Consider the following 15,650-nt stretch of genomic DNA (forward strand, 5'->3'; position numbering starts at 1 on the left):
CAACATTACTGGCTGCCATTCACAGATGTTTCCTTTACAGGTCCATTGAAGCTAAGCGTGCTTGCATTACAGGTCACAAACACAGAGCTCCGCATTGAAGGAAAATTGTTGCTTGATAGTGCACAGCAACATGCGTGTTTGGTACTCTCACTAAATAAATAAATCCTGACTATACCAAGAGTACCAGGTTGGCAACAAATGTGATGGCAGCTTTTGAGATGCTTGTCCCTTTATGAAACTGGGCTATCAGTGCATTTCACAGAGATCACTTAACAGGTGGTCTTCCAAAAAAAAAAAAAACGTGGGTCCTGACACACTTCAAAAGCAATGGCATCATGCCCGTTAAAGCTTATGGTACAAAGTCAAGAGACTGGGGTACCCACAGGCTTCAGATGTGGAAACCTCAGCAAAACCTACCACTCTCTTCAGTGGATTTTTGTGGGATGCCCAGTTCTTTACCCGTTAGGATGTAAAGTAGAAACTAAAATGATGTAACAGTCTTTTCAGAATTTAATTGCATAGTATGTTAAACCCCTCTGTGTTCGACCAGAAAGAGGAGACTCATCCAAACCCATCAGCCCTCTGAACAGGGTTAATCTGCCTGCAATTGTCTGAACATTTCTCCATGCTATTCCACTGGCTGTTGACGCGTGGGCTTCACGCGGCAGGGGACACTGGGGAATCACCCTCTCACCAGCATCCACAGTTCATCGTGCTCTGGAGAAGGCAGGAGCCCTGCTCCGCGCTCTCTCCCTCTCTCTCTGGAAGGAAGGACAATATGACACAAGCACGCCATTGCTTCCAGCAGAAGAAACCGCTGTCCCTGCTATCTACTGAGGAACCGGTCTCACCTCATCTGAGAAAAAGCAGGAGAAGATAATGCTTGAGGATTACTTCACCTCACCTTTGCCAGTCAAAAGTTCCTAGTACCTGCAAATACACAGAGAGTTGCATTTAATCAGAGTCAACTTCAAGGCTAAGCAGTCAGAGCATCCATCTGGCTCCTCAGGCAATGAGGCCCCGTCACGCCGACTTGGAAGCAGGACAAGGTGTTCAGTGAGTGCAGCCCAGGGAAGATGCCTGTGCTTCAACTTCGCTTGGTTTTCCCCTAACTCAATGGTCTACACTACAGTTAGGGACATTAACGTTTCATTAGCAACCACTTCCATTATTTGGGAGCTTCAGAATCTTCCTAATGTTTTCCCAAAATGTTATTTTCAGAATATACTTAACAATTTTAACAAAGAATAAACTTCAGGCTGAGGTGTCTCAATTTTGCTGGCCATCATTCTCATCTTTAGCCTCATACAGGTAAGTATAACATTCCTGAGGTATTACATTAGTGTAAAAGAGCTGATTATCTACACATTGCCATTGGGGAAACGAAGGATCAGAAGACAAAGTGCCTTTTTTTAAAGTTAACCAATAGGAAAATAATTCAGCATCACCTACAACACTGGGCCAGCTCATTAATTTATCCAAGTTTATATAGCTTCATTACAGCAGTTTGTCTTGCTACAACTCCACCTAGTGCTTTTATTTGTTAGCACAGCACTGCAAAGTGCGTTGTAACACTGGTCTTCGAGCTTCTGTCATTCAACCAGAGCAGCCAACCATAGTATCTGTAGATCCCAAAGCACTTTACCCTCTGCTGCTCTCAGGTACAAATAGCACTCCTTCCCAGATGGAGACAAAGCCTCATCCTTACAAAAAATATTCAAGCTCAACACATAATCCAGAGGAGCAACACCTCAGGTCTCAAAAGCTCATAAATGGAAGAAAACACTGCTTACATCTTCCACAAGGCTAAGAGCTGACTGCCGTGACAGAGCCTTTTGGTGCAGAGGATGTAAAGGTTACACATCGCTAGGGAAGGCTTTGTCTCTTGCATTTGATTCAGGTGAGCAAGAGGCCCTGTTTCTGCCATAGGGCACCTTGCTATTCCCCTTCATGCTTGTTTTCTCACCAATGACCAGTTACAAGAGCAGCACCACTGTGGGTTTGTAAAGTGCTTTGCAATCCTTGCCCAGAGAAACACAAGCAGGGTGTGTTTGTGACATGCCGTGACCGCGTCGCTGTACCTGTGCAGCTTTGACATGCAGAAGTCTATTCCTTGAAGAAGTGGGATGCAGTGCAGCTGGATTTCTTGCATTGCCTGGTGCTGGTGTTATGAGAAGAGGAGGAGGGACATCTAGAGGCCATGCGGAGTCTGTAACTGTACAAAGAGGCAGGAGAAACTCATACACATTAGGGTACCGGAAAAAAAGAAACAAAACACCAGCATACACATGCCTGAGGGGCTAGGGGCCCCACAGCAGCTTTGAAACCTATGAGTAAAGAAAAAAAAAAAAAAAAACCTTACACACTTCACTCATCCTCCAAGTGCTTCTGAAGGCAAGAGTGTTTTTTTTTTTTTTTTCTTTCTTCTTTTTTGCCTTGTTCTGAACTTGCTCTGTCAGTTCATTCAGGTAGGAAGTCTCAATGTAAGCAGCCTCCAGCCTCCCACCCACTGTCCCAGTTAGAGAGCCCTCCAACTAGGACGAATGGACAAATCCACAGCTATGTAGAGAACAAGGAGTCAGGTTCATTTTCTCATGACAGTCCATATCAGATTTTTAGATAGATATGTACAGAAAAATAATTTTACCATATATAAGCGCAATACCCCATCTGGTCACTTTACCCAAAGGCAACGCCTGCAGTACACTTTTGCCATGAAAACACTTATAAACTTGATGAATTACTTTTACAGGTCACTACAGCAAGCACTGTTCGGGTGTCTTTATTGCAGATGATACGTTATTTCATTTAAAATTTTAAAATAACTCTAAGAATCCCATCTTTCTTGTAAAGGAAAAGTGAAAATCAGGGATTTTAACTCGGCATTATTACATCCCTATCGATTGTGATTTCAAGAAGAAGCCTGAACGCAAGACAAAGCAAGGAAAATAAAACAGCTTAGGTGTAGTCAAACATAAAATCTCAGTTCATATATACACCCAAGCTAAACTTCCTTAAACTAAAAGAAAAAAAATCCCCTATTTGTTTATAAAACCTGCAGCTTTGTAGACCCGTGCTTAGGAGCAGTTTGGGCTGTCAGCCCCTGCTCAGTGCCTGCAGACGCACGTATGCCCCCCTCACACCTGTGCACCCCCACTCGTGGTAACTGCACGCTTACCTCGGCTATGCAAACTCCTCACATGTCTAACCAAAACCAGCCACTTATGTGCTTCCAAGGGAACATCTTTTGAAATCTAATTTTATTACGTAACGACGCATCTAAGAACACTTGAAAGTTAGGTTTTTCTCCGGGGTAGTTTCAGTGTTTGGCGTGCACCCTTTAAAAGACGTTTCAGCTTTTGTTTTGTTACGTGCAGATTTTGTAGCACAGTGGAACTGCAAGTTAGAATTAAAGAAGTGCAAAATTTTCCATTACAACTGAAAAACAAAACCACAGAAATTGTGAAAAGTAAGCAATTCAATCATTTCCAAATTAAAATCTGTGGCTGAAATCATCTGCCAAAGCTTTGTTATTGTTATATGCAAACCATACTCTTCAGTCCTTGTGAATTTAATACTGAAGCCTTTGTCTAGCGTGTAGGAATCAGAAAGTGGTGACGAGGAAGTCAACAAAAGCCAGATTTTGTTGTTCCACATAAAGACTGTTACCAAGGGAAACGGTATAATACCCAAAACAAGTTTAGTTTGTTTAGTTTCAGTTCTTTACTATAACTAGAAAGGAGATTTATTTTATTTTTTTTTGTTTTACTTAGAATGTTCCCATTTAAGCAATGTTTAATGTCAAAAAATTAATTATGACTTGTAAAAGTTCTTCTGTAATCAATAACATCTGTGTGTTATTGCATGCGATGAGCAAATGCCTAGATCCTGTGGGAAACAAAAAATAAAAAATAAACAAAACAAGGCCTCAGACACAAAGAGGCAAAATATCTGAGAAAATCTGACCCGTGTTTTCAAACACGCTTCCCCTCAAAACCAATATGCTAAAGAAATATTTTATCCCCTAATTCCACCCCGCTTTCAAGCCACAGGTCATGGGTTTATTATGGGGAAGCAGGGGATGAGGGGAAGAAGATAAGGAGAGGCTGTTTTACTAGATGGACTGGATAGAAACGGGAATGGAGCCTGTATGGGGTTCTCACTGCTCCCTCTAACCACTCTCCGACCCAAGGCAAAACCTGGGCAGGGCTGAGAGCGTTGCTGTATGACAGCGGGTGGCAAAGCATGGCCCTCTGCACCTCTATGCCACTTGTGCAGGTTGTAATTTCGGTTTTAAGGAGCCCGATGGGCAGCGTGGCTGTCTGAACTCCCTGGGTCAGCAAACCCGGCCTGGCTGGTCTCTGAGGGGGAGGAGAGCTGCAACACCCCCTGCACGGGGGAACGGTTTATTGAGGTCACTATTTTTGGCTCTGTCACTTTGCACCTGCTTTCGCCATCACCAGCGCGGGTGTAACTGTAGCTCGGCGAAAGGAAAGGAATTTTTCAGCACCCTGTGTGGACACAGGCCGGAGCGAGGGGGCTGCGGCCTGGTCCTGCTGCACCATGGCCCAAAACACCAAAGGACAGGCCTAGCCCTGGTTAGCCCTGGTAGGAACAGTCCTTGCTAGGGGGGAAAACAAAAACAAAAAAAAAAAAAAAAAAAAGGGAACGGCATCTGAAAAGATACTAAGCTTGCATGAAAAAGGGCACAGAAACTGAATGTTAAGCAACAGGAGGGGTTCGAGAGTTTTCTTTGTCAAGTAGGACTTTTTAATCAGGACAAATAGTGTTGGTAAATGTACTGGCTATACCCTAAATTAAAGCCAAACCAGAAGTTAAACGATACCATTTTTCACATGCAGACAGGGCCTGGAGCTCTAACTGAAAGCACACCCGAGCTGTGGCAGAGAAACAAATCACTGATTTTAGCGAGCCTCGCTACAACAATATGCTAACCCCTGCCTCTTATGCTTCCATGCTAAGATCTTACAGTGTTTTGTGGTACGCTTGGTATCATACTCCCCATTTTTGAGGTGCAGAACTGAGTCAGAAGGAAAGGCATTTGCCAAGGTCATCCAGAAGACCAGGAGTCCTAAAGAGGGATTTTTAAGCAAGGTTTGTATCACAGTACAGTGCGATTCCCCAAGCCACGCAGTGTCAACACTTAAAAAGTTTCACTTCATCTAAAATCCTACAGTCCTACACCCTCCGAGGCCGCTAAGCCTTGAGATTATGCATATTCAGACTTTTAGGCTAGCAAGAATGCCAGAATCCTGGCATGCACCCTTCCCTCCGACATTCTTGAAATACATTGGTGTTTCTTATGCAAATTACCTTGTCTTCTACCACACTCGGGCAATTAACATTCTTCCAAGCTGCTAGTTTAGTTCACTAAAAACTTCACAGAAAAAAAATAAGCCACGTTACTGGTGGGATTGAAGGATTGGAGTGATGTGAGATGGTTGCTGGTCACATCAGAGAAATTCAGTGAGCAAAGTCACAGTGTGGGGTAAGGCAAAACCTTAAAAACCTTTTAAAAACCTAAAAAAAACCTTTTTAAAAAAAAAAAAAAAAAAAAAAAAAAAAACATGGAATCTAGGTTCACTTTATACCTCAATTTATTTATTTATTTATTTATTTATTTTTCCAGGGCTTACACTTCTTTACTCCTCTTCTAAAATAATAAAATAATACGCATATGGGCCAATATTTCAGAATACACAGACTCCCTCCAATGATCCTCCTAAGAATAGACGTGTCAGGGACATACTCTATCCAAAGTGGTTACTATTATTAAATAAAACAATGTCTAAGCTGTCAGAATGACTTCTAAAATAATTAACTGCCTGTCTAAAAAAAGATACAGTGGTGTGGATGTGTAAACTGAAATTCCTGGATTTGCAGAATTAGGCCGGGTAAGTTGAGGGGCCAGAAGGCAAGCAAGGGGGTGATAAACGAGATTCCTGGGCTTTCGGCTCAGTGAGAACTCAAACAGCATGCTGCTACCCCAGCTGGCATGTACTCTCTTGCACTAGCAGATTGCCTAATGGGAAACACAAAACAAGGACTTGGAAAAACATCAACCATCAAATTACATGAACTTTTTTTTTTTTTTTTTTTTTTTTTTTAAGTGAAAAAGGGCATGGTTTGTGAAAGGAATTTGGTTGAGTAGCATTTTTTTTTTCCCCAGCAAGAAAAAGCCCTGCCTCTCTACATACAAAAAATGGGTGAGCAGAAGACAAAAAGGATCTCAGCATGTACTGCGCATGTAATTGCTGAGACTTTGAGAATTACGCGATTTATGAATGTGGTGAAAAAGCTGGATCATGTATCAGGATTTTATCTTGCGATCACATGACACTAAAGGACATAACATGAATATTATTATTTTATGGTTAGGCCTTTCATGAATCTGAGCTGGAAAAACCTGTTATTGAGATGCTTGCATTCTCAACTTTCAAGAAGATACATAGCAGCAGTCTCTAACCACAGTGGTTCAAAGGACAGAATACCTTTAAAGTTGCACTGCTCCCTCACAATAACTCAAAAATTGTTTTGTTGTTACACATATGCTCTAGAGTTCAAGTTTCTTTGTTGTTGACTTAATCCCACTCCCACAGAAATCGTTCTTCAAATCACTGTTACTTTCAGAGATGAACATCAGATTGAGAACTGTTGAAAAAATCTCACACCATGCCAAGAATTCACCTGGGGACTGTCTAAAATTAATGCATCGATACCATTTTAATTAAACACAACAAGATTTTTTTTTTTTTTTTAAAAAGGCAACTAGTGATCTGAAGTGCCCCCTAAAATGGATTTGGCCCTGAAGATGGCTACTGAGCTCTAGTGATCTGAAGTGCCCCCTAAAATGGATTTGGCCCTGAAGATGGCTACTGAGCTCTTCTGGAAAATCAGATTCCTTGATGACACTTCCAATTGAGCTCAAAGAAATTACTAGTCACTAAGAAATCCGGGTCTATAAATGTAGATGGACAGTATCACTTCAACAATTTATCTTCCTGCCCTTTTAAAGAGGCACAGAGCACTGTGCGAGCCAAAAGGTGAAGAATATTGGATTAAAAATAGCAGTACTCAAATACATCTTCTATACTGTCATGCAATGTAATCTGATGATTTGATTTAAAAAAATGTGTATCTACCGATACACATTTATGACAGGAAAAAGATGAGAAAAATTTATCACACATAGGGAAGGCTGCAGTTGATTTTTATTTAGCTTTATTCTGAAATGTTTTCTCCAAGTGAGTCTCAAGATTACTGAAGGCTAGCAGAACTCGTAAAAGCCCTGTCCTACACATCTCATGAAACCATACACAAGAAAATGTGCCTTTGATTTGACAGTGATGAGTGAAAGCATCTGCGATAATGAATGGGAAATAAAACTTCAGATTCCAGTGACAGTGAAGTTGGAGTGGACAACTCTTCAAAGCAGCTCAGTCCTGGAAGAATGTCTTCCTACCTCCTTTCACACTGCAACGGTTAGCAGAGAAAAACTACCTAAATGAAATGCTAAATAAATCCTAGCACCAAGTTAGAGTGGGAATACAACTAACTGCTACTCACACGTGTGCTGCACAAGCCTGAGTTTGCTCAATCTGCCTGAGCTCCCACAAAGCAAATCCCCCACAGAGCAGCTTCGGGGCAGCGCCATGCCCGCAGCTCACCACCAGCCCAGAGGGAGCAGAAGGAGCATTCAGGCTGACTCAGCTCCTTTCTGTTCCCACTTCTGTTGCCAGGCTTCCAAGTGCCCTCAGCAGGTAGCGCATCCTCTGTGATCTCGCCAACATCACTTCCCTGAAAAAGCGCTCGCATTTACCTTACAGTGGGCATTTAACTTCGCTGAGTAGCATTGACTTAACTGCAAAAGGAACTGAGGCAGGCTCTGCAGAAACAGGCCCAGATACCAGAATATTATTCTTCTTTGACTGATGTAAGGCTTTATGAGTGGTACAAGTCCCCATGTTGCTGTCCATCTGCAGGGCAGCACACCTCCAGGGGTGCACGGCCAAAAGCGCTCCAAACGCTGAGCCTACACTTCTGAGAAACGGAGCATCACCCACCGAGTGATCAAAGCTGCTTCTCACAACCCTTTGGCAGTTTCTGGGAGCAGCAGCATCCAAAACATGACTCAGATGACCCTGCTTGGCTTGTAGAATATAAAAGGCTTGCAAAAAATAAGCAAATGTATGTGTACACACACACACCCTGAAGTTCATTGCTGATTCTTGCACTAAGTCTCACAAACCACACTCTAGCCCTGGCTAGGTTAGGAGGATGAACCAGCTACCTATCTCCTCCGAAAAAGCCTCCCTCCAACTTGACACCTACTCAGGCATCCCTTAGAGTTTCAGTGCTTTGCTGTTTATCTGAAGGGGAAAAAAAAAGAAAAAGAAAATAAAAAAAAAAAAGTAACAAAAAAGTACTAATTCAATGCCCTCTTTCAAATGCATGCTTTCAAAAGCAAAGTGTTTTTAAAGACTAAGATTAGTAAATGCCTGGGTTCAGCACAATGAGGATGAAAAGCGATGAATTGTGCACGGGAGGCAGCAGTCAGGTGCCCACTAGCAATAGGGCCTCCCTCTTAACTAAGGAAAAAGTTTAGAAGTGTTTAAAGTGGTTGAAGAACCTGTGGTCCAGAGACAGTCCCCATGGGACTAACAACCCCGTTCCTTTCTGAGCTCTGGCAGTGCCCTGGTGTTAGACCTTGGATGTTTCACTCCACCTGCTTCCTTTCCCACTCTAATAACCTATTGCCATTTCAAACACCGGGCTGGGGGGACCCTGTCCTGACTGTAAGTGATGAGCACAGAGTAGCACTGACCTCAGCTACAACCAGAGTGTTACCTTGGTATTAATTCCACTCAAATAAATAAATAAATAAAGTTTTTTTTTTTTTTTTTAAAAAAAAAACTGTTAAGACATTACCGAAATTGCAAAGTCAGGATCCCAAAGCTTAGGAAATGGCCTCATGTCATTCATTAGTATGAAATAAAGAGACAACTTTAACAGCATTGACATTCTTCTTTCTCTCATTTGATTTGTAAAACAGACCATTAACCACATACTTAATGGATTACACCTTCCTTAAAGTGCATTATTTGCATCTTGTTCTGAGAAAGAATGTTTTTCCTCACCTTCCCACTCTTCCAAAATGTACTGGAAGGTCCAACACAAACCCTCTTTCCCATAGAGCTGCTACTCACATCCAGAGCAGCTCCACCCTACAAATTAAATATGACATGGGTTCTACAAAGAAAAGAAAAAAAGCAGTATACAACTATATAATACATATAACATGGCATGCTGGAAACAAATCATGGATTTTATAACAATCTGAATACGACCTTAAAAAAAAAAAAAATCTCTTGAACATTTTAATTTGCATTGTCCTCAGACATCTCTTTTGAGTAGCTCTTAGCTCTCAGTTCACTCAGTCTTGGAATAACTATCCACAAAGTTTAGATGAAACAATCCACTTTAAAGCTTAACTCGGATGATTGTGGCTGTGTACATGGAGAGTTCCCATTAAACTTCCGTAAGATTTGTGCATCAAAGTCTTGAATACTTTGCAAAACTCCAGCTATGGCCTCAGAACACCGAACACAATAGGACATTAACACATTCTATAATAAGAATTAATATTCTGTTTTTAAATACTGTATTAAGTGGAAACAAAATCAGCTTTGCCATTCTGCACTGTATTACTATCAAAGTGTTTTCAGTTATTACTATGAATTTTCATGCTAGTCCCAAGAATTTCTAATTCTTTACCAGTTTAGTTAAATAAGATGTAAAAGTTTACCTCTTCTACATAGTTCACTTACCACAAAAGCTCAGATCCACAACAGCATGTTCAGAACTTTCTCATAATGAAAAGGAGATAAAGGATAGAAGTAGACTTTAATTTGACTCATGCCAGTCAGACAGAATCAACATGCAGTCTCCCAAGTTCTCTTTTTAAGGTCATTTACAAGCATTTTGACTGCCAAAGGTTATCATTCAGCTTCTTAGCTGAATTCAAATCCAGTGAAAGCTGGAACTGGCCCCACCGCTTTGAAAATGAAATCACAAATCTAAGTGAATGTAGCAATATTTGTTTCCACATTTGAACTTGAAAATTTATACACTAAACTGCCAGGGTCTAGTTTTCCATTACATCTCTCTAAAGTAAACTATCAGGAGCTAAACTAGAATGCTTTAAATGGAAAGCTTACAATATAAAATGCTGACAAAACATAGTGAAAGAAACACAAGCCCAAATTGATTATAGGCAGCTCACAGAAAGAGGCAGGAGCTTACAGAGTGGGGCAGGGAATACCACATGCAGGAGACCTGGCTGCATCACCTGGACCATCTTTTAATGTCAAGGACTCAACACCTTGAAGATATTCTCTGATACAAGCAAGTTGTAACTCCTGCCAACAAACTGGATAATGAAGAAAAACAAAAAGCAAGCCATTTGTTAGCTCTTTCAGCTCCATACATACATTGCTTTTATTAAACTAACTACTAACTGCGTTTGATCCTGACTAACATGTCACTCTTCATAAACAGGACAACTTTGTCTTCATTGCCTGTTTGGATTCATCTCAGGAAATGTCAGTACTTTGTGGGCATCATTACGGCTTTATTGGTGCATTCAGATCATAAAAAGACAGTTCTAAAAACTATAGAATTCAACGATGCAAATGAGATACAACAGTAATGGTAACTATAAAAGTTGCACTTTTCCTATGTGTGATAAATAGACTAGATCAGAGTGAAACGTCTTCCTTGAAGATTAGGTCATTTTTGGAGTACAGATCTCAATCTTACAGCATTTTGCTTGAGATTTGTTGGGTATGAACATAAGAACCATGTCAGAGTGAGTGGCAACATCTGTGGGACGCAGCAGGATTTAATATCACAGCAGAAAAAAAAACAGAAAAGATGATGACAATGGGATTTCTGCTGTAATATTAAGCAATGAGGGAAAGAAGCAGGTTTGTTCATTATCAGTTCACTGTCAGACATCACAAATATATGATCAAAACACTGAGACTGCAGTAAGAGCAAACACACCAACTGGTATTTCAGTTGTCAGTAATGCAAGATGTGAAAAAACTGTTTGAGGCTCAGTTTATGCTGTACCTTCAGTAGCTTCAAAATGGGAGTTTTTTTCTAATGTTTCCTAATTCTTATAAAACGTTCAAGTACAACAACGGATATGTAAAACACAACATTTCCACTGAAGAAAATATCATAAAACCCAATCAATATTAAACACCTTTACTGTGACTGTCCTACCTCCTAATAAATATAGTTGCTATTGCAAGCTAGACTTCATCTAGCTACAATTCAACTCTTAACCATCTCTGTCACTGCAGCTATCCAGCTGCAGCATACATCATCACACTGTAGATATGCTTGCATAAACACTCAATGCACAATGTTAAAATTCTGCATCATTTTACGAGACTTTCCCCTTTTACAATCCAGGGAAAATTCCGTTACAGAGAGGATAAGATCTTCGAGGAATGATTTGTGTGAGAAAATAAATAAGCAGCTCTTACCAAAGAACCTTGCTAAAACAGAAGTATTCATTTGAATAAACTCACTACTAGAAAGAAAAGGGTTCCTGTAATACAGCTGAGTCTCAGCGATGTTACAATATTCCTTCCAACTGCCACACCTATATGGACACGGATGCTTCTGGCCCCGCTGCAGGAGGACGCCACATGCTGTAATTCCTCTTGGTGTTGGAATGTAACGTTCTGAAATTCTCAGAGCCAAATTCTTTATGTGTTTTTTTTTGACTAAGCTAGTTCACTAAGCATATAAAAGCAGAAAAAGATTAAATGTGTGCAATGCTAATTAAACTTTTAAATTAACTATATCCGCAGTAAAGAAAATCAAGAATTAATTGAGATGTGTCAAATTTGTATATATTTGTTTTAGCGAGCTAGGCATAGAAAGCCAAAGGATGCAAGCATACTTAATTCCTTCTAGATGTACAGAGTCTCATTTTTCCTGGTACATCTGGTTTCCATACAAAACACAGCTTCCCACAAGTTTTTAAAAAGTTTACTTTATTGGTTACAGTTATATAAAATGTGTCATGATAGTTCCATCTAGTTGGTCATTAAGTGCTTGCTTGCAACACCACAGAGACTCTTTGCCACATCTGCAACTTTTATGATGTGCTGCGTGCTGGAGAAATCTCCCTCTTCGGTTGCTTACCTGCACTTACAGTATCTTCAGCAAGGCTACAATGTTCAAAAGCAATGACGACCCCACTTGTATGTCAAATTGCAACTTTTAATGTTTTCATTAGAATACTCTTTATATCACTCTCCAAAAAGAGAAGAAAAAAAAAAGGAAAAAAAATATAACTAACAGCAAACTTTAATACAGGAACATGCTCCGAGATTAACAACCCAAAATGAAAACAAAATGAAATTAATGTAAAATGTAAATCACATATAGTACAATTGAAGTGTCCAAAACAATTTAAATAATTTTAAATATTTTATTTTTTAAACTTGCTACAAATGCTTTATACAATATTTCAACATAAAGTCCCCATAACAGAAATGTAACAAAATGGGAATGATAGTGAAAGTGAAAGTTAAAGTGGCACAAATTCACCAAACAAGTATTAAACTACAAATTTTAAGAGGTAGATTACTTTTTAAGTCAAGAACAAAAAATAAAAGGGGTGGCTGTATAATGAAACTAGTCACTTTCCATCAACTCAGTCATTAATCTTGAAAGCTATATAAACACGAGAAATGGCATTTCCATAAAAAGATGCTTAAGAACAACAGACCAATTTGTTGTTTTAAGTTATTAGATAGAGGTGTAAGACCTTTTAGAGTAATTATATATTTAACTTTCAAAATATACAGGTATGTAGCCCTGGTCTAGCCTTTTTATCAATAAAAAGATACACTGCATTCATTATATATAGTATTTAGAAACTGGTATCGGTATTTCATTGCTATATAAAGTTCCATCTGCAAGTATAAATAGGAATTTGGAAAACTCACAGAACATCCAAATCAGGCTTTTTTCCCATTATATGCTGGTCATTGAAAACACGCATAAAGTGGGGGGAAGGTGGGAAGAAAAGGAAATTCATCATACTAGGTTCCTCTCTACTGTTTAGAAGAAAGGTTTTAGCAGACTTTCTACATGACAGAAGTACTTAGAATGCAGCAACATTTGTTGTCCCTGAATCTCTACTGAATTACTGATAGAACAGGGAATCTCTGCTTTGCCAAGTTTACAAGTGACTGCCATTATGCCATTTGTGAAGGTACAGACAGAACAAGGATCTAAGTGTTCAAGGGATGAAGATTTGGTTTAGTTTAATCCCACTTTTTTTCTTTTTTCTTTTTTTTTTTGAAATTTTTTTGGTGTGTGTGTTGTTTTTTATTATTATTATTTTTGGTTTGGTGGTGGTGGTGTTTTGGTTCCATTTTGTTTTTAATAGTACCCTTCTCTTATCTGAATCATCGTGAAGCCCAGCATGAGTGTCAGGCACAAACTAAGTCTATGCCTGACACAGTATTAGCAAGAAGCCTGCAGGCAATTTATGATTGTGAGTCAGCTTCAGCTGGTTTCGCAAGCTTGGTGGACTTCACATCCATTGTCGTAGTGCTTATCCTAAGTTGAGCATGCAACAGCTCTACCATGTCATTAAGGGATTTTTTGTTTTGTTTTGCTTTGTTTTACAGGAGATTCCTAGAAAATAAAAAACAAAAACTGAAGATAAATGACAACACAAATTATTTGTGAGTGGAGTATGTTTACACAGAAAAACGGAAAGGTGAAAAACAAATTTGGAGACAATTACTACATGAAGCAACAATCCTGAATGAATGCTAAGAACTGAGATTTCCTGGGGGGGCAAAAAAAAAAACAAACATGATGTCTACACAGAGTAGAATCGAAGCTTATGCTGACATTAAATAGTGTATGAAGACAAAAAAAACTCTTTGTGCTTTATATAGAAAAAAACAAAGGTGATGAGACGATCCAGATTTATGAGCATTATTTCAGAAACAAAAGCAAGAATTCTTCTAGCAAAAATATTCATTAAACCATTAAAGACTGCAAGCTGCCAAAGTAAACGAACAGTATTTGGGACAGTCAAGGAAATGTTACCCCTTGGTAAATCATTATTTACCCTGAATGCTATTAACAGTTTCCATATGCAGAGATTTCCAAGCACTTGCTTGTTTTGCTTAAAGGTCAAATGATGAGTTTGGATGGAAAGATGTGTCATTCTGGCTTCAAATTCCACTGATCTGCTCTGGCATCATGTAAGAGAAAGCTTCACGCGTAATGCTAAGGAAGCAGCTGAGTAGAATTAAGTAACATGAAGATGATTATGGCCCAAGAGAACAGGCCTGCTCAATGAACGGTTCTTGTACTTTAAGGTCATATTCAACACCGTTAGTCTCCGAATTCCAGGAGGAATCTTTTTTTTCCTTCAACGTGTCCTACCTTGGATATTAACCAAGTCAAATCCCCTTCTTTGCAATAATTCTGTTATGTTGTAGATTGACTCTGTAGGAAGTATTTCCTCAAAATTATCATGTAAGGTCTTCACCATAAGAAACACAAGCTGCAAATAGTGTTTTTGACGCTTCCTGACAAATTCCACTCGTGGACACTTGTGAAAGAGGCTGCCACTTCCACCCCCCTCTCTACTATCAATTGCTTTGGTAAAAAATACTACCTTTAGCCATAAACCTGCTGTTAATCACAGCATAGAGTGCAATTAGCAAAAATAAAAGAACCCTTAATTACCACTGAGTTTTGTGGAAGTTACCCAGCAAATCAGACACCTATTTCAAGAAGAGCAGGGCAGGAGCCTGCTAATAGAAATTTGCAAAATACACTACTGACTACTTAAAAGACTACATGAAGACTTTAAACGGGACTCAGGCACATAGATTAAGCTTTTATTTTTTTTTTTTTATTTAAGTATTATCCTTTCTTGTGATTAAAATGCTTCTTCTGAAAATGAAATAGAGCTTTAGTAATATTTTTTTTATACTGAAACATAAGAGCATGATAATTTTAACAAAAATTTACACATTCATGTAACTTTTCTTACACATCTATTTCCCTTATATTAAGTATTTAGAGATCTGACTCAATTAGTATGCACATACAATTTTTGAAGTATGTTTTTTTAATATATGATATGCAGAGAATACTTTTTATTAAAAACCAACATTTCAAATTATTTTAGTAAGAGGGTAAAAATGCAGCCATGATTTTTAGCTTAATGAACCACCATAAACCAAATCTAGAACGATTTTGGGCCACCAAATGCTGCAGAGCAAATACGTAGTCATTGCCTCCAATAACTTTAATGAGTTTAGGTTTATTTGCACTCAGGTGGTGAGATTTTTTTTTCCCAGCATTTTCAATTCCATTTATAATTGAACATTCTCTATACAAATAATGTATTATTTTATGACAATGAGACAAAATGCACCAAGTGTGTACATCATACCTCAGCATGACTGAGCTGCTAACCATGGTTTAGGAAATGCAATCTTCTTTTGTTTTAAATATGAGAAGGAAAAAAAAAAAAGACCAAGAAAATCAGCAAAACAGCAAGCACCGTG

At 39.1% G+C, this 15,650-nt stretch overlaps 1 protein-coding gene across 9 annotated transcripts in view; it reads right to left on the reverse strand.

Annotated features, from left to right (window-relative positions):
* Positions 1-487: 487 nt before the first annotated feature.
* The window catches only part of PRDM2 (PR/SET domain 2), a 68,242-nt gene continuing 53,079 nt past the window's right edge, over positions 488-15,650 (reverse strand). For 6 of the 9 annotated variants that reach the window (XM_084495402.1, XM_084495399.1, XM_084495403.1 and 3 more), the window contains 2 exons: positions 2,082-2,215; positions 488-930 (listed from right to left, as the gene is read on the reverse strand). In XM_084495402.1, coding sequence (XP_084351528.1) covers positions 2,107-2,215 — 109 coding nt within the window. In that variant the 3' untranslated portion in view covers positions 488-930; positions 2,082-2,106. Of the gene's footprint in view, positions 931-2,081; positions 2,216-12,303; positions 15,582-15,650 lie in introns of those variants that run through there. The other 3 variants (XR_014685315.1, XM_084495401.1, XM_084495400.1) reach the window with 3 other exon arrangements.

The sequence above is a fragment of the Aythya ferina genome (genome assembly GCF_964211825.1).
Source record: "Aythya ferina genome assembly, chromosome: 21".
In the NCBI taxonomy this organism is placed as follows: Eukaryota; Metazoa; Chordata; class Aves; order Anseriformes; family Anatidae; genus Aythya; species Aythya ferina.